This window comes from Marmota marmota, unplaced genomic scaffold, assembly GCF_001458135.2.
Source record: "Marmota marmota marmota unplaced genomic scaffold, marMar, whole genome shotgun sequence".
NCBI lineage: Eukaryota > Metazoa > Chordata > Mammalia > Rodentia > Sciuridae > Marmota > Marmota marmota.
The window spans coordinates 46,595,611-46,609,208 of record NW_026000174.1 but is presented as its reverse complement, the minus strand read 5'-3'; the positions used below and the strand labels follow the sequence as shown (position 1 = coordinate 46,609,208).

Below are 13,598 nucleotides of genomic sequence, written 5' to 3'. Positions count from 1 at the left end.
TTTTTTTTTTTTTTTTTTTTTTTTTTTTTTTAGAATTAGTAAGTTGAAAGCTTTGTCTTTGAGCCCTTCCTTGTGATAAGTAAGTCACATGTGGGAGCTGGGCCCAGAATCAGCTCCTGAACAAGTTCTTTTAGACTTATTGCCTAGACAGTGTAATCAAAAGCCAAACTTGATGTGACTTTCTTTCTCTGCCTATACACTGCTAAGACTGATGAACTGTCAGCTGGAGAGCTTCAGGCAGATTCTTCAGGAATCTTCCACAGAAGATGGAGGTCTGAGTGGTAATTGAGCTGGGCTCAGTGAGGCTCCCTCTGGGTGCCATGTACACTGCTGCCTTCTCAGCCCTCGGCCCCAGTGGAGTCTGCTCTGCTCACCTGAGCTCCCCTGATCCTAGATGTCATGCTGCACTATATAGCAGGGACTCTATATCTTTCCAGAGCAAATGCACTTTTAAAACAGGAGTATCTTCACATGGACTCATGTTATTTTTATTCTTTAAATATGAAGCTTTGCTCATTAAAATCAACTTTAGAAAAGTTAAAAGCAGAGCAAGATTATAGAGGTAAGTGGAGACTTAGTTTGGGTTCCCTGAAAAGTAGATACTGAGGCAAAAACTTGAGTGCCAGAAGTTTTTTGGGAGGTGATTCTAGAAAACACAAAGCAGGAAGTAGGGAAGATCAAACAGGCAAAGTAGAAAAGTCTTAAAGTAAAAAAGTATATTAATGAGTGGTTACTGCCGTAGCAATGGGGCTCAATCTTAGGGTTCTGTGAAAAGTCAAGTAGAGCATGTCTTGGAATTTTCCTTGGAGGGCAAGGAGACTAGGGCATTTGTCCCCTACCTCCCCCCCAGCTATAGTGGAGGTTTAACTCCCCTCACTTCTGGGTAAGTGCATTTGCGGACCAGCAACCTCCAGTGGTATTGGAAGCAGCTCTAAAGCAGAGAGAAAGTCACTCCAGAGGGTTTTCTCGGGTTCAGCTAAGATCATTCTATTCACAAATCAACTACAAGCCACACTTGTCTGCATGCAGATCCACCTAGAGCACTTAGGACGAGAACCTTAGGAGTACAGGGTCTGGCACTCCTCTTTCACAGGGACATGAGACTTCTACCACCCTGAATTCAAAGCCCACCCTCCCCAGGAACCAGTATCTCTTTGTCACATGCCAGTAAACACAACTTGAGATACTTGCAAGGAGCGGAGCGTGCAGCCCCATCGGAGGAGCCCAAGCCATGGGCCCCAGGTGTTTATGCAGTCCTCTCCATCCAGAGGCATTGGACCAATGCAGTTTTGCCTAGTAACCCAGCTGACTCTCCACTTCTCAGGTTACCAGGGAAACAGCACCAGAAAGTTAACTGAAGGTCAGATCCTTCTGCAGGAGAAAAAGGGACACATTAACCCTTTGCCTTAGGAGTTTCTGGCAGGTGGACAGCTTCCTAGGTCAGGCAGCTGCATCTGTTTTGTGAAGCAACAGGTGAAGTTAGGGGCAGCAGAGATACATGGGACATCAGCATCTGCTACAGAGGCTGCTTGGCTCCTGTCACTCGTTCAAATGACTGCAGCATGCAGTCACAGGGTGTGGGATAGAGGGCCCTTCTGCTGCCTCTTGTCCTGTGTCCCATGTCCCCTGCAGCTACAGGGCTGTCTCCTCTATCCTGCAGCTCCTCCAGGCTCTGCACCGCCTCACTCGGCTGGTGGCATTCCGTGACCTGTCGTCCGCTGAGGCAATTCTGGCTCTCTTTCCAGAAAATTTCCACCAAAACCTCAAAAACCTGCTGACAAAAATCATCCTAGAACATGTGTAAGTGCTCATTTTTTGAAAATTCTTCTTTTACATTTCTTATTGTTTTTATAACTACTTTAGAAATACTATATTCCTTGTTGGAAAGATAGAAAATACAGAAAAGCAAAAAGAAGAAAATAAGATAACTACAGTCCACCACCCAGAAGTGAGCAGTAATATTGATTTCTTACTGGAAAGCCGTTTAGGACTTGGTTATTGTTTCTCTTTACACATACATAGAGAGGTTGATGTTTTGGTTTTATTTTTTAACAACTACAAAAAAAGATCATCCCATTTTATAACTTGCTTATTTTCAGCTAGCAGTATTAACAGTAATGACATTTCAGGTCAATAAGTATTTACCTTTAGTATCATTTTTAATGGTTAAATATAAGATATATTCCATTACAAGAAGGAACTGGGTATACATTTTTAAATTCTTTAGTGTTAGACATTTAAGATTTTGTCAGTTTTGCACTTCAGTAAGCAATTTAGAAACTTTGCTCATGTGCTTAATTATTTCCTTACTTTGGTAAAGCCATGAACATATTGGGTTTTGGCCATCAGGAAGATTGTACTCTTTCCACCATAAGACACAACATGTCCCTCTTCCTACACCTTTTCTATGAGATTTTTTCTTACCTTCCCCCCCCCCCCAGTTCCACAGATGGCAAATGAAACCTGATTTCAGCTTATATATCTTTGATGCTAGCAATGTTGAATATATTTTTCATGTGTTTATTGGTCATCTTAAGATCTCTTTTGTGAGTTTTCTCTGTATCCTCTCAGCCAGACACATGATTTGAAACCCCCAAAAAACTTAAAAGAATCGATTATTGTTTAGCAGAAGGCTTGAACAGACCTGTCTAATAGCAATAACAGTTAATGCCTGTTTACCAATATTTTTTTGTTTATTTGAAACTTCCTTACATTACCACATTTGACTCTTACTCTGCTTGACATCTCACCATGATGTTATTTGCTGTAGCATTAGACAGGTCTGTTGGGTGTATTTTTGCATAAGCTGCTGTATTCTGTATGGCAGGTGCTCAATAAAGAGAGCATAAGTTGACCTTTTCTCTGTTTTATCTTTGAGAACAGTAGCACAATAAGATTATAGAGCAGTAAGCCTTTTATTTTCTTGTCCTAAGCTGTGAAAACAGCACTTAGGTCTTAACATCACCAAGCCTTGTAAGACAAATAAACAAAAAGATGCTTTGGGGAAGGATGATTTCTGAGATCATTTCCTGTTAGGAGGTCTGAAGATCACAAGAAAGGTGGAGGCTAAGGTTTCTCATGATCAGAAAACTCAGTCTCACCCCTTTTCCATAATTTTTTTTCCTCATCTTTCCCTCTTTAATAGATCTACTTGGAGAACTGAAGCCCAAGCAAATCAGAGTAAGTACTAAGACATCTTCCTCTCCTTCCTCTCACCAGCCCCAGGCCTGAATCTGCCAGGACACCAAGGATGTTAACCAAAAGTCAAGGGCAACTATTCTAGTCTCAAATCAAAGACTGTCTGTATGCTGTGTTTTTTCTTTTTAATTCAGCTCTATATGTTTATATAGATATGTTCATATAACTGTAAATATTGTTGTTAAAAAATACAGAAATACCCAAAGAAGAAAGTGATGTAGTAAAAATTGTGTTTTAAAAAGTAATTCTGCTTCAATTAAGAAAAAACCCAACAGTAATTAAAATTACTTTGAAAGAGTAAATAAAAGTATGTATTTAGAAGCATCATTCTGCTTACTCTGAGCCAGTCACAGTGCTAGAGCACTTGACCTGCCTTGATTCACTTAGTCCTCCCAGCAACCCAGGGAGCTGGGATGAAACTATCCCCATTTTCCAGATAAGAAAATGGAGACTCAGAGGTTAGGCAAGTGGTGGAACCCAGGTTCAAACCAAGCCTGATTATCTTTAAAGCAAGGCCTCTTACCACTCGCGGAAGCTACACTTTCCCCAAGACTCCAGCTGTGACTTTTTCTGTACCTTATGTCACTTGTCATTCTGTCCCGACAACTGGAGGGTTGGGTGTTTGGTGCAAGTCTGGAGATGCTGCCCCACCGTGAATCAGTACTAAGGGGCAGGCAGCACAGAGTAGTGGGAAGGTCCATGCTTGCTGTGGTCTTTTGCCCCACTGTCTGTCTCTTTCAGAGATTTGCTGCATAGATCAAATGGGTTATGTGTGTACAGTCTTCAGAGTAAAGGCCTGATAAACGTGGGCGGCGTGACCTCTGAGCTAAGCTGTCTCTTCCACAGTCTCTCTGCCACGCCTGGTGGACCTGGACTGGAGAGTGGATATCAAAACCTCCTCAGACAGCATCAGCCGCATGGCCATCCCCACCTGCCTGCTCCAGATGAAGGTAGGTCCACTCTCATCATCATTAGAAGGAAAGAAGGTGCTGTAGCGAGTTAGGCCCTGTGGGCCACCTAGAATATCAGCCACCGAAGTTTTGGGGTCACTACACTAACTAAGCCCCCCCACCAAAAATGTTGGCATCCCCCATGTGCATGTGTGTTTCACACAGTGTTGTGTCCTACTGTGTGAACACATCATGGGCATCATAAAACATGCACTGAAAGTTGACATTTTACAACAGTGTGACAAGTGCTAAACAATATATTTTTAAAATTGTTTTCTGATCACTTAAAGGTGTACACGTACTGAGACGTTTAGCTTTAACTGTAGGAGTGTGTGTTCAGATTTCAGATTGACCTCTGGATCATTTCAGTGTATCGTCACCAACTTCCTGTCCTGTTTGCAGTGTGGTCATCAGGCTTCTGTTGGCAGTGGAAGTCAATGCTTTCTGTTCTTGTTCACGTGCCCTTGCTTCATTGTGTTCACTTGATAGTTTTTTTCAGGAATCTTCTAAAATCACATTATGATAGAATTCATTTAGTTTAAAAAACTAAGTGATATATTGCTGTATTTACTTCACCAAACACCCAGAAATTCAATACCTTCAAGAAAAAACTTTAGGAGGCCTCTTGCAACTAAGTTTTAAGTATTAATAAAGGTTTATTTGTTTCTTGTTTATGATTAAATAAGTAAAACTATAAGTTGTGATATTTTTCTTATATCCAGTGGACTGTCCTGTGTACCCCATAGAGCCCACATCTAAAAATACCAGTGTGAGCATGTTTTCTCACTTCAGTGCTAAGATAGGGTATTGGGGAGAAGGCTCACCCTTCCCTGCTACCCACCCAAGGCTCTTGTTGCAAATGGGAAGAGACCCAGGTCTTTTGAGTGTCTCCTTCACCTTCCCCAGTTGCTGAATGACTCAAGGGCTGGGGCTCCTTGCAGCCCTTACAAAGAACCTCTCTTCAGAGGCCCAGAAGAACTGAGAAGGACTCGCTTACGGGGAGATAGGAAGAGAGGCAGCTTTGACTTTCTGGGCCATGTTCTCTTTACAGATCCAAGAAGATCCCAGTCTGTGCGGGGACAAACCCTCCATCTCGGCTGTGACTGTGGAGTTGAGCAAAGAAACACTAGACACCATGTTAGATGGGCTGGGCCGCATCCGAGACCAGCTTTCTGCTGTGGCCAGTAAATGAGCTGACCTGCTGCTAGTGCCACTGCCGTGCCCAGCTGCTCATCAGTGTCGAGGCGCCTTGCAGCAGGCAGGCTGCCCTGCAGCAGCAGCTCAGCTGACTACGGCCGGCCGGGATGGTGGGAGTGGGGGCTCGCTGCCTCCTGCAGGCACAGGAGGATTGGGAGGAAGCAACCAGGCACCTTGCTGTTCTCCTCCTCTTTTTTCTCTTTCTGAAGCTGATAAACAGAAGCTGTCACTTTCGAGAGGGTCCTGATGCAGCCTGACTGATGCTGTGTGCTGTGAGGGAGCATTGCCTCATCAGATGCCCCTGCCTGGCTGCCCGGGGAAGCCAGGCCCTGACTTTGGGGTTTGCTTAATGAGTTATTTCCAGCATTGACTCTGATAAGTTCATTCCAGTCCTGGAATACATGGAGGGCATCAGGCCCGTGATGCCAGCAGTGCTTGCCCCTCTGTCAGAGAAGTAAGGCAAATCCCACTGAGCTTGGCCCTGCAGCCTGGCCCCTCTAGGGTATCCCCTGAGCCCCCTTGGCCCCTCTGGACCACCTCTCCACTTCTGAAACGCATTCTGATTCTTACTATTCCCAGGTGAGGAAGTGGGAATAATTGGAAATAAATAACGTTTTAAGATTCTGGCCTTGATTCTTTTCACCCAGGTTGTTGCCTTCAGCCAGGTGCTGCCTCTCAACTTCCTGAAGATAATCCCAACTTCCTGATTCCCAGCTAAGCCCTTGACATGTGTATGACATGAAACCAGACCTATGACCCTGACCAGGCTCCCTGTGCTCTTGAGTGCTACGTAGAAAAAAAAAAAAGCAAGGGTGACTTCAGTGCACACTTGATACGAGAGCTCCCATTAGTGTGCCCCTGAGACTGGCCGAACAAGACCATCTCTGTGGCGAGGCTCACAAGTCATAGGGACCTGTGTATGAAGTTCCTTCTGCCTTGTTATCCAGGTCATCCCTGTGGCAACAGCATGCTGCCTGCCTGCTGAGCTCTTCGTTCTGGAAGCTCTAGTGTGTGTCTGGGGTAGACGGAGGAGGTGAACCATAGGTTAAGGATAGACACTTGAGGCGCAGGCAGCCAGGGTCGGAAGCTGTACCTCCAAAATAATAGTAATCTGTTAGCCCTAATTATTAATAGGAATGAAAATAGAAAGCCAGTCATTTGTCATTTTATCTTCTAAGAGGGTTGGTGAGGAGGAATATTATTGTCCTGCCTTGATTGATGAGGGAACCTGCTCATGGAGGCTTAGTCCCCTGCTGGTAAATGGCCTCATTAGGACTTGGGCCCAGATTTCCCTAGCTTTCTCTCCATACCAGGATGTGGAGGTCTAAAACTAGCTCCATTTGGAAATTTTTGAAACTGAAATAGGAGAAATCATACCTCTGCCCACCTAGTGAGATACTGGAAGGTCAAGACTAACCATTCCAAGCTCTCTGCTGCTCCTGGAAGCTAAGCTGCCTGCTTTTAAACATGGCAGATCTTAACCCTGTGGGGCCCGTCCCCGCTGAGAACTTGATAAGAGGTGTGCATCCTTTTCTGTAGGAAATGAATCTTTAATTTTTTGCACATAGTGACAGGTCATGAACTCCAGATCCCACCCAGCTATGGATCAGGACCCCCTGGTCTTACACTTAGGTTGAGTTCAGCCTTTGGCATGAATTCATCCCTTTCTGTTTACCTTTCACTCCCATGACCTATAAACAGTGATCTCAAATTCCTGTCTCCCAGTCTCAAAAGTACAACAAGAAACTAACGTGGACCAAGGAGCCCAGCATCTGTGTCTGATGAGCCGGACATTGCTTTAGCCAGGCCTACCTGAAGAGAGTCAACTGAGCACAAGACATTTGGAGGGCATTCAGAACAGAACTGGAAAAGTCAATAAATGTTTACAACCCTTCCCATTCCCTTGTTTAAGAGGTTATTTCCATTCTTAGTGAGGATGGATTGTTTATAAATGCCATATTTCTGGTTGGCCTGACCTTACTTCTGTACCACAAAGGTCTTTCATTCAATGCTTGTCTGGTTTCCCAATCGTACCTTGTGTGATGAAGCATCTCTGCACAAACTCTCTTTCCAAGGGTGTAGGAAGGTTTGAAATGCAAACACCATCCACAAAGAGCCAAGAGACTGGCCCCTGGATATCAACACATTCCATCTACCTGGCCACAGGGTGAGCACCAGGCTTAGTCCTGGTCCATGTGGCCACAGAGATTGTATCATGGATACACATGACTCTGGTTGGGCCCATTGGTCTTTCCCTGGGGCCTTCACTGCTGGAATGAGCAGAGACCACTTCCTGTCTCTAGGCGGTGATGGTGAGGCCAGTGATGCTCGGTTCCCACTTTCTGCCACAGAAAACCCATCTGCCATCAGTCATCCACTCCCCTATGAACTATGGAGGGCTCAAGTCCCTGTTCTCAGTTGGGAAGTGTGCTGTCATTTCCAATGCTAGTGTATCAATTCTGATGGGTTTATTTTATTCAGGAATGGAAAGACCTGCAGACACAGGTGGTTGTCATGCAGAAGCTTATACTGACAGCTCTAGAAACGAGGCACATCCCATGTAGAAAAGACTACCTCTCCAGGGCTGGACCCAGGTTCTCCTTTCCTCTTTTTTGCTTAAACACTGAGTCACTAATCTCCAAAGAGGGAGCTTCTGATAAGCCACTGGGTTGGGAACAAGTCGTGATAGCAGCAAGCAGAAGACTGCAATCTGGTGAACATTCGTGGGGCGCCATGATCCCTTCATGCCCTACAAATGGCTCCCGTGAGTGAGCATTCAGACAGTGCTCACTCACTCCAAGAACAGGCCTAAGTTAGACACAGCAAATTTCAGAGGAAAAGGGGGAAGTGCTTTATGGAGTGCCCTTGGAGCACATAACATCACAGACACTGGGCACTTTAAGTGACTCACATGGCCCCATGGTTGTCAGTGCTGCCCAGTGAGTGGATCAGACTTACCCCTTGGAACTAGAAGAGTAGTCACTCCCCTTTGGAGATATCTTTTCAAGAAACGGATATAGCCAGTTACACGTATAACCCCAGGTACTTGATTCTAGATCTGCAACCCTGGGCACTCTACCAATGGGGAGAAATATGGTGAGTGTCCCTGGGTGCTCAGTCTCAGACATATGATGCTCTAACCCCAAAGGCTGCTTAGAGAGGACCCAGCTCTTTTGAGCTCATCAGTTTTAGGTTGAGAATGTACGACATCAACTGACAGACACCCCAGTGTCATAGCCATCAAGCAGCAAGCGTGCAAATGACCAGCCACACCTTCCCAGCCAGTGGAAGCTACCTGCTGGGTTCAGGTCCTGGGCCAGGAGCAGTCTAGCATGTACTTACCATCTCTATCTGGTGCTAAGCTATCTTTCTCACTACATCAGTTCTAAAAATGTGTGCCAGGGATTTGTTTTAATCAGGAATGGTAAGACACGAAGACATGGAAATGATCATTATGGAAAAAGAAGTTTGTGCTCATAGAGCCTGTGAGGCAGGAGATGGAGCATGTCACTCAGAGCCACACGGTGAAGATCAGCATTGGACAGGAGGAGGAAAGAAGAGGCCAGAGCCTTTATTGGTATTTTCAAAGGAATAAACAGTCAAGGCAGGATAGGCACAATGAGTAAATTTAGGATTGGATAGTTGGACCAAATGTGGTGGGTTCTGGATTATAGGGTGACAGATACAGTTGCCCAGTATCTGTCCCTGAGATGTTTGAAGGCAGAGAGAACATTGGCTTGGGGTGTGAGGGCTTGATAAAGGGTTAGGGTTAGGGTTAGTTGGGTGTGTGGCTCTGTATTGGTGGCATCTACTCTCTAGGAATTTTCTAGCCCTGAGAGGAGCACTATCAAAGATCAAGACTCCAGATGCATCAAAAGTGCAGAGGGCTGGGGTTGTGGCTCAGCGGTAGAGCGCTCACCTAGCATGTATGAGGCCCTGGGTTCCATCCTCAGCACCACATAGAAATAAATAAGTAAAATAAAGGTATTGTGTCCAACTACAACTAAAAACTAAATATTAAAAAAGTTCAGAATATCAAAATATATTGTTGATATGAGTATATACTGTAGTCACAAACCTTGCATGGCTTTTAACACAACAGAAGTTTCTCTGCCAATGTCAAGTGGTCCAGAAAATTGGGGGCAGAGGGTGAGTACTCCCTCTCTGTTGTCTCTATGGTGCCTTCTCAACCCAGACCTGCAGAGTCACCGGGCAAGACAGGGGCACCTGGCAAACTGCATCTGTGATTGTACAGACCCTGCCCCGAAATTACAAGTTACATGGTCACAACAGCAAAGCAGACAGAGAAGTTCAATCTTACTCTGTGCCAGGAGGAAGAGAAATGGGGTCTTTGTGAGTGGCTCTCATGATTGCTGTATCCTGTCCCTTGAACCAAAAGATTCCTCTTTTGCTTCAGCCAGCCTGCACTTCCGAAGAATGTGAGTGAGGGCAAGCATGCTGTCTCGGACCTTTTCTCCTGATAAACCTCATCACTAAATATCTTGCTCTTCACCACAGCCACCAAGGGTCAAGCAGAATACCGATCATAAGAATTTGTGCATTTTGCTGAGGATGGCATCTTAGAGAGGCCCAGGGCTGAATTGAAACTCAGATCTAGGCCAGTGCTTTCTCCATTCCTACCTTGATTTGGAGATAAGAAAATCCATGATTCTTTACAGACACCTGCGTTGGCCCTGAACTTGGTGACTTTCAGCTCTCCCTGTCACCAGTCTGGCCTTACCACTTCCATGCAGAGCATGATCCTCCTCTTTTGCCTCCCTTTTCTGGTGATTTTCAGGTTCAAACAAATTAGCATCAGGACCAGCCATCTGGGGCCTTCCACCACGAGCCAGTTCTCTGAATATCATGGTGGGCATGCTGTCCATTTGACACTAGTCAAGTTCTGTGCTCTGGTTTCCATTTTATTTCCAGGAAGTGAGTCCAGCATGGTGGGAGAAGTTCTCTGTTAGTCAGACGAGATGGTCTCACAAGTGAAAACTTTTCTTTATTATTCTTTTTTTATATTTTAATCTAGAAGCCATTGGCTTACCTGGCATTTTGGAAGTGTTCCACAGATGGAATATTTGTAAGAACTATTTTGAACCTGAGACTGTTGCCTTTTAAATCATGACAGTTCCACATTCTCTTTCTTGCGTGAAGTTGACCCTTTATAGAGCCTCCTTCTTACTTTGGCGCTCACATTGCTGCGGCTTAATTGTCCTTTTTACAACTACTTTGTAAAGAAAAAAATGTTGATAGTATTCCCTGGTTGGTTCCTGAGGACCATAATTTCCAAGGAGACAGAACCATTCTTTCTTCGAGGAAATGTCAAGAGCTCTTAAAAGCATGTTTGAAAGTCTGGTTTCAATTGGTCCTGGACTCTTGGGAAAGGCTCGGATGGGCTTTTACACCTCATCTGTAAGTAGAGATGAGATAACCACTAAGTGATGTATCTTATTGATTTGCAAAAAAACTATGTGGTCCCACTGGCTGAAGAATGGAATTTTCTTGGCTGTTGGTATCAGTGCTGCAGTAGCCACGTGACCTCAGACACATGTCTTGCTTAGTGTCTTGCCATGGCTGAGGCTGGCCTCAGCCTGCCAAGCTGCTGGGATTACAGGTATGTGCCCTCATTCCCAGCTCAGATTTCAGGAACTCTTATAAAGCTCCTATTCAAGGTATTTTGCTTATCTGCTTATTCAACTTCAGTGAGTGAGAATCAGTATATTAGGTATTGATTTGGCTGCTTTAACAAAAGCCCAAGTTCCATGGATTAAAGAATCTAAAGTTTATCTCATGTGAAAGTCTGAACCACTAGAAGACTTGAGGGGACAGGTGATCCTTCTCCAGGAAATGATCCACAGACTTGGGGTCCTTCTCTCTTGCCGCTGCAGTAACCACCAAGCGTTGCCTCCTTTGCTGTGAGCAAGGCCTGCTCATAGCTACGCTCCAAGTGTATATCCCAGCCATGGGAAAGGAGAAGAGGGTGAGCTCCAGAAGTTACCAGTTTATTTCCGCTCATATCCCTTTGGCCACAATCATGTGGCCAATACTTAGCTGCAAGGTAGGCTGGGAAATATGGTCTATGGCCGGGCAGTCCAGGGTCTAGCTAACTCTCAAGAGGTTAGAGAGTGGGTGGGGTTTGTTACTAAATAGAGAGAATGGAGAGTGAGAGACAGGCACTGTCATCAACACCTACTCAGTGCAGCTTAATTTCTTTCCTGGGAGCAGGTTTAATGGGGGAAGAAAAGAGAACAGAAAGACACTATGCATGAAGTGGGGGTGGAGATGTGGGTGCTCCTTGAGGCTGGAGACCATGTCTCATTAACTTGGTCTCCATGGAGCCACCACAGTGCCTGGCATGCAATAGACTGCCCAACAACTGTCCATTTGTGTCTCGTCTTCTTCCACAAACTCATAAGGAGGTTTGAACTGTGTCAGTGAGCCATGGTCGAATTATATTGAATGGATTAGAAAGGAAGATTAATTGAATTAATGTTCACTTACATTGCTCCTCCTGCCCCAGCAGTCCTAATTCTCCAATGGAACCATTCTTGAATTTTGCCACCATGCTTTCTGGCCTTCATTGACCAAGCCTGTGGGTGTGGGGATCGCTGTTCCTAGCACAGTCTTCCAAGCACACATTTCACTCAGGTATGAAGAGGAAAAGATGGAGCCCTAGATGTGGGTGGGGGAAGCCCACTGCCAGGATGCTAGTGGAGGGGCAGACATTAGCACCCTGGCTCCTGCCACCATTGGAATTCAGTGACCAGAATTTCTGAAGGGCTGGGTGGAGAGAGGTCCTGGGCTCTCTCCAGCTGCTACAGGAAAAAGAAAAGGGAGCTTTTCTGGACCTGAACAGAGATGGAAGCCCAGACAGCCAGGCCTTTGCCCCTCTGTGCCCTGTCTCTGGAATGCCTTTCCTTTGCCCTGGTGTGACTCCTGTGTGTCCTTCTGGATTCAGGAGCAGCACCGAACAGGGGCCTTGGAAGTCAACCCAACTGGCCTGTCCTCTCTGCCTGGACACACACTGCTTTGTACACTTGCCTCCCCCACGCTATCCGCCAGGGTATCCCCAACACCTGAGCACTCAGGTATCAGGCAGCCCCTATTAGTGCTGAGTTGCCTGCTGGTAGTTGAACTTGGATTATGTCCCTGGAGTTAGTTCTATAAAAGAGGTGACCTGTCAAGGTGTCATACCCTCTTTGAGGACTCAAATTCTCCTTGTGCCCAGAACATACCTGAAGGAAATTTCTGCCTTCTCCTCACCTTGGTGCAGCTGGAGCTTGCCCATCTTGTCCAGCAGATGGCGCAGTTGTTCTCCTTATCCTCCTACCCACCCTGGCCTAGTAAGGAAAACAAAGCCCAGGAAGGAGTGGGCAGGGTGCAGTGGGGGCAGACCTCTCTGAGAACCCCAGCAAGGGAGAAGCTCTCTGTACAGAAGCCCTCAGACCCTGGCCCCTTGGCCTGCAGAACTTACCCCTCCCAGGGCAGGGATGAGAGGGGCAGAGCCAGGTAGGCCCAGGGAGCCCCTTCAGTATGCTGCAGCTGCCCTGTTTCTGGAGCCAGCGCCACTGTTCCTCACTGCTCTACCGCAGGCTGGTGAGCTCCATATCAGGGCAGGTCAACCACAGCTCCTTTGAACAAGGAGTACTCCGCCAAACAGTAGCACTTTCTACCCCTCGCACAGGTGGTGGAGCCAGGATTCAAGGTTAGGTTTGTTTAGAGCTGTCTCAGTTGCTTCCTCTCTAAAAAAGAAAGATTACCTTTAATGTTTCCTGACAACACAGCTTGGAAGGGATTAATTACCCAGGAAAGTGTCTGAGAAATGGAAGATGCCCCATGAATGGGGTTAACCTTCATCTGTGTACGTGACGCCTCTACTGGGACAAGCCTGCCACAGGTCAGAAGACTCATCAGTTCTGCTCTGGGAGCAGGTGTGATGTGAAGGGGCTGCGGGGGTGGTAAGGCGCCTGCTCATCCCCTCTGGGTTATTCCAAAGGCCTCCCTGGATTCCCTGCACCAGCCTGGCCATCCTCTCCCTCCTCCATCCTTCTTCGCCGTTGTTGCAGGTGTCTCCCAAATGGAATCTAATTCCCTTGCCTGAGACACTTCAATGGCTTCTTCATGTCCTTGGAATAAAGGCTAAATTCAGAAAAATGTTATTCAGTGTCCTTTATAACCTAATCTCTGCCTACATTTTAATCTCTTACAATTCAAGAAACAGGCTTCAATCAAAATCAACGGTGTGAA

The 13,598-nt window shown here is 45.9% G+C and overlaps 1 protein-coding gene across 3 annotated transcripts in view; it reads left to right on the top strand.

Annotated features, from left to right (window-relative positions):
- Nucleotides 1-5,966, top strand: part of Commd9 (COMM domain containing 9) — a 16,808-nt gene extending 10,842 nt beyond the window's left edge. For 2 of the 3 annotated variants that reach the window (XM_015477785.2, XM_015477784.2), the window contains 4 exons: nucleotides 1,661-1,800; nucleotides 3,146-3,180; nucleotides 4,045-4,148; nucleotides 5,200-5,966. In XM_015477785.2, the coding sequence (XP_015333271.1) occupies nucleotides 1,661-1,800; nucleotides 3,146-3,180; nucleotides 4,045-4,148; nucleotides 5,200-5,340 (420 nt within the window). In that variant the 3' untranslated portion in view covers nucleotides 5,341-5,966. The remainder of the gene's footprint in view (nucleotides 1-1,660; nucleotides 1,801-3,145; nucleotides 3,181-4,044; nucleotides 4,149-5,199) is intronic. The other variant, XM_015477786.2, reaches the window with a different exon arrangement.
- The last annotated feature ends 7,632 nt before the right edge of the window (nucleotides 5,967-13,598 follow it).